Genomic DNA, 10,670 nt, shown 5'->3' on the forward strand with positions numbered 1-10,670 from the left:
CCAGCTTTGCAGCTGGTCATAGCAGTAGTCAAAACATGAAGCAAATCAATGTGCATGTGTGTGTGTCTGCTGATTAAGTGGTGTGTAGCTAAAAACATTCTCACGACCTCTAGTAACATGTCGTGACTTAAACATAAGAACATATTATGGCTAAGGCTACAGTTATACACGTCATAATAATAATATTAAACACCCTGTCTGCTGACAGTCATCAACTCTTCTCTCTAGTTATCCTTGACCAGATGTACCCTGTAGAAACTCATAAGCATGACTAAGCATTTAACAGTCTAACTAGACATCCTATCTCCACTAAACATTTCTAATACATAAAGTATCTATCTAATTTCTATCTGACTAAAAATACCTAACAATTTATAGGGTTGCACTCAGATATGCCAAATAAGGAACGTGGTCTATAACATGAGTTCATGTTTATTTTCTACTTTATTGTGTCAGCTTGAAACCATACAACCATTTAGTGTAGTTGAACAGGAATAGGCATGGCGAATCAAATCCCAAACAATCCATGAACCAATAAGTGACACGTCTTGATTGCACTTCATTTTATTGACCACTAGATGTCCTACTCGAGCACTGTGTCATTGAAGCCTCCAGTAATGTACCATTTTTGTGAACACTGTCGAAGCTTCAACAAAGCCTCAAACAGCCATCACTAGTTGTATGTTCCATCGTTCCTAGCTGCGAACCGCCAAATGCGAAACGTTTCGTGAACCTGTGTGAAACAATCACGCGACTTGGCACCTTTCGTACACGCCCCGGAAGTGTCGCGAGGGGCTCGAAGCGTGCTGATGCGGTATTCCAAGTCCACCCCTCAGCAGTCACATGACAGCTGTTTCAGGGGCTTTGCTAAATCTTACAAAATGGCAGCGTTCATACAGTGGAGAAGATTTGTCTTCTTTGATAAAGACGTGGTAAAGGATCCTGTGGATAATGAGAAAAACTTTGCACTTCCAGGTGGAATATCGGCTTCAGACTCCGGGCGGGGTCATATTGTTCTTGGAGATATCCTTTAACAGCACTAGCGCATACATTAGCCAGCTCAGCTAATGTTATGACAGCTGGTGCTAGCCACGACTTAACTAAAACGAAAGCAGGTCTCAAACCAAGATAGTTAGGTACCTTTGTTCGAAAAGAATAACTTCCACCTTAACTGTAAATCGAAACAATGAGCTTGAAACTGACCAGCTGAGGCAGGTTTTGTTCCGTTTTACGGCGGTTTACCAAACATTATTTAAAAAAAATGTCCAATTAAATGTGGAGTTGTTGTCGACAAAACGCCTGAAAGAAATGACTTGGTTAACGTTACACTTCTTTGGAGTCGTTGCTCCAGCACTGATAAACTTACAGTTCTTTACCAACGTTACTACAGCAAACTAGGGCGTTTTATTGAAGTAGTAATATACGTTTTGGCTCATTGGCTGAGTTTTCCTGTGGGTTTCGACAATATGACAAAGGTTTCTATCATGTAGCTGAGTGACGTACTGCACTGACAAATGTTCAGTATTTGTCATATCAGTAGGTTTTGAATTTGTTTAATCATACAAATGAAAAAGTAATTTATGGCAAGTTCCAATAACAGGCCTGATCTTTAGTAGTAAATCATGTTCTCTGTACAATCTACACAGCTAAAAGCATTTATACAGCACTGCTTTATGCAATTGGTTAGTAGGATTAGAATCAAAAAGAAATTATTCTAAATGTCACTGACTGGCAGTCTAGTTTTTGGCTCTCGTATTCTAAAACTAATACAGGAATGATACTCTTGCATTTTTTTGCTACAACTGTATATAATTGTCTTTGACCTAGAGTATTTTACATATGGATGGCAAGATTTGGCTATTGATGCGCTCCCTGCAGCTGACATGTTTTCAGGCCTACAAGTTGCGAGTGACACACCTGTACCAGCTGAAGCAGCACAGCATTCTTGTGTCAGTGGGGCAGGATGATCATGGAATAAACCCACTGGTAGGTGTGCAGTTCTCCAGAGAAGCCGATAACACAGAACAGTTGTGGCAGTGATTTCCATGGCCCACCAGATAACTGAATGAATACTCATTTTTCAGATAAAGGTTTGGAACCTTGACAAAAGAGACAGCGGAAATCCTCTCTGCACTAGGATTTTTCCTGCAATTCCTGGCAACAGACCAACTGAAGTGTCTTGCCTCAGTGTACATGAGAACCTCAACTTCATGGCCATTGGTAAAATGCAAAGAAAGGGTCTGCTTTCTGCCCATTAACTTAGTATTCTCTGTTTGGTTAACATCAGTTTTTCCTCTTACAGGCTTCACAGATGGCAGTGTGGTTTTGACCAAAGGTGACATCACCAGAGATCGCCACAGTAAAACTCTAACTCTGCATGAAGGAACCAGCCCAGTCACAGGCCTTGCCTTCCGCCAAGTGGCAAAGGTCACACATCTGTTTGTTGCTACTTTGGAGAAGGTCTATGTAAGTGTGGTGACTCTCAAAACATTTGGAGTGTGCAAAAGATAAACCCTTGTAACTTTTCATTAACCTTAACTATCATGTATTTGTCAGTTGTATGTTTTAGGGAGAAAATATTTTCTCAGCTACTGATGACTACTGTCGTGTAGCTGAATCATTTATTTTTTAAAGAGTCTGATGTAGAGGCTGCCATTCTGACTCCCTGTCCACTCTATTCTTGTCTCCCCTTGCTCAGTGCTACAACCTTTCCATCAAGGAGTACCCTAAAATACTGCTAGATACACATGGCTGCGCACTGCGCTGTTCCTCCCTGGCAGATCCCTCCCAGGATTCCCAGTTCATTGTAGCTGGTGATGAATGCGTGTACCTGTACCAGCCTGATGAACGAGGGCCCTGCTTTGCCTTTGATGGACACAAGCTGTTGGCGCACTGGCACCGTGGATATCTGTTTTTACTCATCAAGGATGCAAAGTCACCCGACAAGTAATGAAAGATGCTTTACAAAGTCACTTTACAGCAAGCTCGGTGTTTCTTTTCAACAGGGCTTTGCCTTTGTTTGTGTCAGTAGTCACCTGCTCCATTATGTATTTCTCCTGTATGCTAGTGGGTCAGAGAAGCTCAAATCCAGTGTGATGACTGAAGTGGCCACTAATACTTAAGTAGGCCTGATCTTTAACTCATAGTAGTTAAAATATAACCTCTGCTTGCATGACAAATACATACTTGCAGTGTCTCTTTGACCACTGTTCCAAATTCAGCTTTCTTTTGCACTGCATTGCTTTCTATATACTCTGTCAAATCAGCATCAGATCTTATGTAGTAGCACTTTATGCAAATGAAATAAAATGCTCCCCCCAACCCCTCATGCGTTAAAGGCATGTAACACTATGGTTTGTGTGTTAGAAAACTCAAATCAAGCAAATCTGACTTTTTTTACAGTCTGGAAGATGAAATGCAATATCAAGCCAACCTCATGTAAAGGTACATTTTTATAGAAACTGAGGAGTCTTTATTCTGCAAGTAGAAACTGTTTCCTGTGAATGGCATCGCAAGCACTTTTTTCAGCAATGGCTTGAAACATGCAAATGACAAAAGTATTTGTCTGACTGACTTAAAAAGGTGAAAATAATAAGTGTTTTTATTCCAGGTTTTAGTCCAGCAAATGGTTGGCAGCTTAACAAAGAGGCAGTACACACATTTCCTGTGAAACTGCTGACAGCATTACTTTTCTCCTCAGGACAGGGTACGGTAGCAGGGAGAGCTCTCCATCAGACAAACAGCTTCTGACCATCTACGACCTGGACAACAAGTTCATCGCCTACAGTGCCTCTTTTGATGATGTCGTTGATATAGTGGCAGAGTGGGGCACCTTCTCCATCCTGACCAGAGATGGAAAAATGTTTGCTCTCCAGGAGAAAGACACACAGACCAAACTGGAGGTGGGTCCGGAGGGCTGTAGTTGATAATTCCTTATAAATCTTACTGTGGATCAGGAAGCAAGGTTGTCACTACCTTGTTTGCCTGTTAAGATGCTGTTTAAGAAGAACCTATTTGTGATGGCCATAAACCTGGCTAAGAGCCAGCACCTGGACAGTGACGGGCTGTCGGAAATCTTCAGACAGTATGGTGACCACCTTTACCTTAAGGGAGACCATGACGGTGCCATTCAGCAGTACATTCGGTAATTGCATCACTAAACATTTCCCAGGGCTGAAAATGTTGTTGTCAATAGGGCTGTGATATGTGCTCAAGTGAGCTAATCCTTTAGAGTTTTTTGTTTGTGATGAATTCAATAGAAACGTTAAGGATGTGCCGGAGAAGAGGTGCCATGATTATTCATTTCCAGTGTAGTGTCTAATCCTATGACTTGTATACATCTATAATTGCTGCGCTTTAGGAGACTGAATTGCTGATCTGTTCCCCCATTAATAAAGGCACTCTTACAGCATCACTGTATTTTCTCACAGCACTATTGGAAAACTGGAGCCATCATACGTCATCAGGAAATTTCTAGATGCACAGAGGATTCACAACCTGACAGCATATCTGCAAGCCCTGCACAGGCAGTCGCTGGCTAATGCAGACCACACCACGCTGCTGCTGAACTGCTACACCAAGCTAAAGGACAGCTCCAAGCTGGAAGAGTTCATTAAGGTGACTGACTGTTAACAGTCAGTGCTGAGGATATAGGTTTTGGTAAAAAAAGAAAATGTGAAATGACTGTTTTTCTGTGATGACAGTAGTAGGAATAATGAGTGGTTTCCATTAGAGAACAGTGGGCCTTAATGAAGAAGTCACTTATTATACTCTAGTACCACTGTCTCCCCACCCACACTGTACTTCAACAGAGTCGTGAAAGTGAGGTCCATTTTGACATTGAGATTGCCATCAAGGTTCTTCGGCAGGCCAGCTACCACAGCCACGCTGTGTTCTTGGCTGAGAAACACATGCAACATGAGTGGTACCTGAAGATCCAGCTGGAAGACCTCAAGGTACAAACATGTGAGCACAAGTATAAATGTTTAGAGGGGTACAGTATTTAGATTTTCTCTTGAAGCTGCAGAGAACTCATTCATCTGCCCTTAAAAGTCATTGCCTAGGTGTGCATTTCTTTATTTCTGAGAGGGCCTGAGAGTTCAATGTACTGCAACTTAAGAAAGCACATGCAAGTAGAAAAAAACACAAATCAATGAAGAACATGCAGAGCTTTTAGGAAAAATGCTGTAAAGTGAGAAAACATGTCCAAATACAGAAACAATGCTGAAAACAACCAAATGATGGAACAGTAACATTTATAATATTTCCGGCTTGTTTCAGTATTTGGTTGCATTTTTCACTTTGCACCATTTTTTTCTAAATCCTGCACATGTTGTCAAATAGGTAAATTGGCCTTTTCTTAGTTTTCCTGGTTTGTCTGTTCTGTTTCAGTACACTGGGCTCTCAGGGCCACCATACTAAAGAATACATCCATAATAGGCACAGAGTCAAATATGTTATTTCACTATGAATAATTAATCGGCTCAGAGCAGAAACAACTAACTTCCAAATGTCTGCTAATAGTTATTTTCCTTCCTGTCAAATCAAAACACACAGACATGTATGGCATCAACAATAAATATCCCTAAAGCTGTTTAAAAGTGACTGAAGAATGGCTGTGCTTCAGATCTTGTCTCATAGCCACCAGCTGATTGTCGGTACAGTGTGAGCAGGAACTGTAGCCAAAGTGGCAGGACTTTCCATGATGCAGATTTTCCAAAATGTTAACAAATTGCCTAAAATCACAGTGCTGTGGACAGTTCAATATTCAGTCATCCTCAGGTTAAAGTTTATTTTTAAACATTGAAGCCTGACACTATGACTTAACAATAAATGAAATCTGAGGAGCTGAAGTTGGGGACTGTCTCAAAAGCCAAAGTCTTTTCAGTGTTTTGTTAATAGCTTTTTCATTTTTTTCATAGACACTTCAAACTGACTTAATTTTTATCTGCAACACCTCAGATTGCATCCATAAACTGTTTTTAAAACAATGCAGTGTGTCTGTAGCTGTTATGGATCGTTTTTAGTCAGTAGCTTTCTCTTTTCTGCCCTTGACACTGATTTTTCATTTAGTCTGAGCCTCTTTCCAACCACATACACAACCTCTAATTTTTAAAGGAACGCATGCCATGTGACCCAGTCCAATTCTGACCTGTATTTACCCACTGTTAGAACTTTGTATTGCCATAGTTTATTTAAACCTGATCCAATAACAGTTAATATTTAGACTTAAATTATACCTAAATTTGTCTTCTAGATTAATACATACAAGTATAAATGGTGGTAGAAGACAATGAAGCATTTTCTAATAAGTGTAGACCAATGCTTAATTTCTGTGATATAAACAGATGCTCTATTAGCGCTGCATTACACCCACAATGGCTTTTTGTGGGCACAGTAACTCAGTTATCTGACTGTATTTCCCCCAAAACCCAGAACTACCAGGAAGGCCTGCGTTACATTGGCCGCCTGCCTTTTGAGCAAGCTGAGAGCAACATGAAGCGTTACGGCAAGACACTGATGCACCATGTTCCTGAAGGTACCACGCTGCTCCTGAAGGGCTTGTGCACCAAATACCAGCCCAACAGAGACACTGCTGAAAAAGACAGCCTGGACAACAGTCCAGGCAACAAGGTCGGTGTACAGTGCGGCTGTTCTCTCCTGTTTAAGGAAAATTCCTGTCATTCTTATGCGGTGCTCTAATAGCCTTGTGGTCCTGCAATTATCCGAGTGATTGCGTATTAATGTTCATCACAAATGTTATAAATGACTGTCCATAATTGTTTTGGTTTAAGGCCAACTCAGAGGAATTCATCCCGATTTTTGCCAACAACCCTCGGGAGCTGAAAGCCTTCCTGGAGCACATGATTGAGGTGGACCCCTGTTCTCCCCAGGGTGTGTATGACACACTGCTGGAGCTTCGGCTACAAGACTGGGCACATGAGCAGGACCCGGAGGTCAGTGTAAAACACACAAACTACCAACGAATCCTTGCATAATAAAGCTACAATAAATGGCAGCTGCTGTGTGATTGTTGTTCCAGAAAATTAGAAGAATTGCATAAATTTTGGTTAACACAGAAAAACAGTTTGACTTACTTTTTCTAATGTGTGTGTGGCAGAGAAAAAAGGTTCTGCAAGGGGAAGCTGTGTCACTGTTGAGGAGTGACAACACGGTGTTTGATAAAGCCCTGGTCCTCTGCCAGATGCACAACTTCAAAGAAGGTGTTCTCTACCTTTATGAGAAGGGCAAACTGTGAGTGAGTGAGAGATCAGCATCTGAATATGTGATCATGAAGCACAAAAATCTGTCTAATCTATGCTCTGTATTTGTGTGCAGGTACCAGCAGATTATGCACTACCACATGCAAAATGAGGAGTATGGTAAAGTGGTAGAAGCTTGCAAGCGCTATGGAGAACAGGAGGGTTGCCTTTGGGAGCAGGCACTGGGGTACTTTGCCAGGAAAGAAGAGGACTGCAAGGCCTACATCAGTGAGGTCCTACATCACATTGACCAAAACAACTTAATGCCTCCGTTACTTGGTGAGTTGGTGAACATTTAGTTTCATACTGCATGCAGGCTTGCGTGGATGTTATTTATAATGTCCAGTGTTTCCCACAGCATTACATTTTAATGGTGGAGGTATAATGCTGTTGTGCTGTTCATCCAACCTGTCCCTTCTGCTCTAGCTCTCCCTAAGCAGCAGCATGTTGGCTGCTGCCCTCCTCCTACATCTTTCTCTTCCTGACCCTTTCTTGCTGCTTGGAACCAATAAAGATTTGAAACGAGTCAGCTGGATACCTAATCACACCAATCGGACTGCTCAGCTTTCTCAAGTGTGTTTTTCTATGTTCTCCTGGACTGAGAGGGGCAGACATTCAGCATCAGAGTTCATGACCTAGTGTTAACTTCACCACTTATGGAGCAGTTCATGTACATCCATGCTATATACAGCATGCTGAGCTCAGTAGCAGCATAGCTGGCCTTACAAGCTTGTTAATAACACAGTAGAAGAGTTGGATTTCAGTGACCGACAGTGTTGTGTTTAAAAAAAAAAAAAAAAAAAAAAAACGGGGGGGGAGAGGGTCCTGTGGTATGGTTAACAGGGAGAAACGGAGCAGGGCACAGAGGGACTGAGCGAATACATGTGCTACACATGGCACTACACTGAAATAAGATTTATTCATTTCTACTGCTTGTCCCTGAACGGGGTCACGAAATAAGATTTAACCTATCTTAAATCAATATGTGGTGGTCAATGTTGATATTGTACCCGCCAAAAATAAATCGCTGTATGGGAAACACTGATGTCATTAGAATCAGTTCAGGCAAAGACGAGAACACTGAGATCTCTCAGCATCAGTATGATGTTTGAAAAGAAGCTGGTACATTTCATTTGATATTTCTGTGGCCACAGTGGTGCAGACGCTGGCACATAACTCGACAGCCACTCTCTCCGTCATCAAGGATTACCTCATCAACAAGCTGCAGAGGGAGAGCCAGCAGATAGAGGATGATGAACGCAAAATCCGCCAGTACCGTGAAGAAACTGCTCACCTCCGCTCTGAGATCCAGGAGTTGAAAACAAGGTAGATAACATAAAATATGAGGTGTGTGAGGATTGTTCTTTTGAACATTTGAGGGGTGTATTTATCATTCCCAAGCCTTTTTTAATTAACACCAGCGGTTCTAATGGTTTCTTACTGCAGTAATGTCATCCTCCATTTTTTTTTTTTAATGACTAACTTCTGTCAGCTACAGTCACTGTAACTGTGTGGGAGTACTGGCAAACAATTTGCGCTGATGTGACCTACAGAAGCCATAGATTGCCTAATGCCAATCTTTACTGAAATATTTCCACCCAGTGCCAAGATATTCCAGAAGACCAAGTGTAACATGTGCAACAGCCCCCTGGACTTGCCGTCTGTTCATTTCCTGTGTAGCCACTCCTTCCACCAACACTGCTTCGAAAGCTATGCTGAGAGTGAGGCGGAGTGCCCAACATGCACTCCAGAGAACCGCAAAGTCATGGATATGTTGCGTGCTCAGGACCAGAAACGTGACCTGCATGACCACTTTGACAGACAGGTAACAGTACATCCACTTTCACTGGAGGAATGTTGACCAAAAATGATACAAGGTGTATGTTGAATTATTCGCTTCCATTCATTTATGCCTGTTTTAATCTAACAGTCTGCCTTACTAAACCTTGGGAAATGAAATTATACTTTAATTGCAGTTTACCGGCTGACTTGTGTAGTTGCACCTGTGCAAATCTGCAGGAATGTTTAATTATACAACAAATTCTTGTCTTTTCTGTGGTTTTCAGTTGCGCATCGCTAACGATGGTTTCTCGGTGGTGGCCGACTATTTTGGTCGAGGAGTGTTTAACAAACTGACTCTGGTCACTGACCCACCTGCTAGCAAAACTGTTGGGAGCCTAGAAGTCAGCCTGCAGAGAGACCTTCTTATCCACACCAAGAGAAACTGCTAGAAACTTCAGCTTGCTAGTACAGACAGCCACATTTGTGGGGCACCTTATTTGCATAACTGTTCATAGTCTTAGTCATGATTCACTGGGGACTGTATAAATGTACTTTAGTCTAAAACCTTTAATACTGTGTCTTAAAACCTTGATGAATGCTGTTTCAGTGTTTTTGCTTGTTGTAATTACACAGTCTTGCACATAACACTCAAAAATAGTTCATCCATTTGTCATTAATGAAACCGAGTGTTGAAATTGTGAATAAATTCATTATTCAGTGGTAGGTGTATTTTCTTGATATAACATGGTGTGTTTATTTTAGAGAGCCAAAGTTTTGATGCCACGTCCCAGTTGGCCTACCTTGCATTAGAAGAATCGGCTTTATTGGCCAGGTGTGTGGGACACACAAGGAATTTGACTCTGGTACATCGGCTCTCAATGTGCATGTACATACCCCCATGCAAGGGGCAAGTAAACCAACGTAATGCTGTGTAATATAACAAAATAAGGAGTATTAACAGGCAGTAAACAATGCAGGCAGTAAACAATGCAGACAGACAAAGGAATGCTCATTGAAATGAGATAAATAGTAATAAAAATAGAGTGCTTAAAAAATAGAGACCTGTATGGATCTGTATAATCTGTACAATGTACAGTATATACAATGTATATTTACAGGCATTGCACTGAGGGTCATTGTCTCATCATACTGTCGTGGGTTAAGTGTTTATCAGAGTGACAGTCTTGGGGAAGAAACTGTCCTTGTGCCTGGTTTTCTTTATGCACAGTGACCTGTAACGCCATCCAGAGGGGGGGAGTTCAAACAGATTGTGTCTGGGGTGTGAGGGGTCTGCAGTGATCCTCTCTGCCCTCCTTTTGATCCGTGAGGTGTACAGGTCCTCCATGGAGGGCAGGCTCACACCAATGACCTTTTCTACAGTCCTGACTGTCTGCTGAAGTCTGTGCTTGTCCTGTTTGGTTGCTGAGCCAAACTAGACAGTGATGGAGGTGCAGAGAACAGACTCGATGATTCCTCTGTAGAACTATATCAGCAGCTCCTGGGGCAGGTTGAACTTCCTGAGCTGGCACAGAAAGTACATCCTCTGCTGTACCTTCTTGATGATGGTCCTGATGTTGGCTGTCCACTTAAGGTCCTGGGAGATAGTGGAGCCCAGGAACTTGTAGG

At 41.9% G+C, this 10,670-nt stretch overlaps 1 protein-coding gene across 2 annotated transcripts; it reads left to right on the forward strand.

Annotated features, from left to right (window-relative positions):
• The first annotated feature begins 665 nt into the window (after positions 1-665).
• On the forward strand, positions 666-9,764 carry vps11 (VPS11 core subunit of CORVET and HOPS complexes). Of its 2 annotated transcripts, none has more exons than XM_020620625.1 (16): positions 666-1,023; positions 1,838-1,986; positions 2,085-2,220; positions 2,303-2,466; positions 2,699-2,946; positions 3,701-3,902; positions 3,993-4,144; positions 4,431-4,617; positions 4,812-4,955; positions 6,436-6,633; positions 6,795-6,956; positions 7,121-7,254; positions 7,339-7,541; positions 8,417-8,588; positions 8,865-9,087; positions 9,329-9,764. In XM_020620625.1, the coding sequence occupies exons 1-16, from the start codon at positions 810-812 to the stop codon at positions 9,491-9,493; spliced, it is 2,853 nt and encodes a 950-aa protein (XP_020476281.1). In that variant the 5' UTR covers positions 666-809; the 3' UTR covers positions 9,494-9,764. The 2 variants fall into 2 exon arrangements, with proteins under 2 accessions (XP_020476281.1, XP_020476282.1); XM_020620626.1 differs by lacking the exon at positions 666-1,023 and adding an exon at positions 1,055-1,136 and having other exon boundaries at positions 1,828-1,986.
• The last annotated feature ends 906 nt before the right edge of the window (positions 9,765-10,670 follow it).

Source organism: Monopterus albus, unplaced genomic scaffold (assembly GCF_001952655.1).
Source record: "Monopterus albus unplaced genomic scaffold, M_albus_1.0 scaffold243.1, whole genome shotgun sequence".
NCBI lineage: Eukaryota > Metazoa > Chordata > Actinopteri > Synbranchiformes > Synbranchidae > Monopterus > Monopterus albus.

Coding starts and splice junctions, on each gene's coding strand:
- vps11 (XM_020620625.1), top strand. CDS start 810: ATGCGGTATTCCAAGTCCACCCCTCAGCAGTCACATGACAGCTGTTTC. Junction 2,221..2,302: donor CCTCAACTTCATGGCCATTG/GTAAAATGCAAA, acceptor TTCCTCTTACAG/GCTTCACAGATGGCAGTGTG. Junction 3,903..3,992: donor ACACACAGACCAAACTGGAG/GTGGGTCCGGAG, acceptor TTGCCTGTTAAG/ATGCTGTTTAAGAAGAACCT.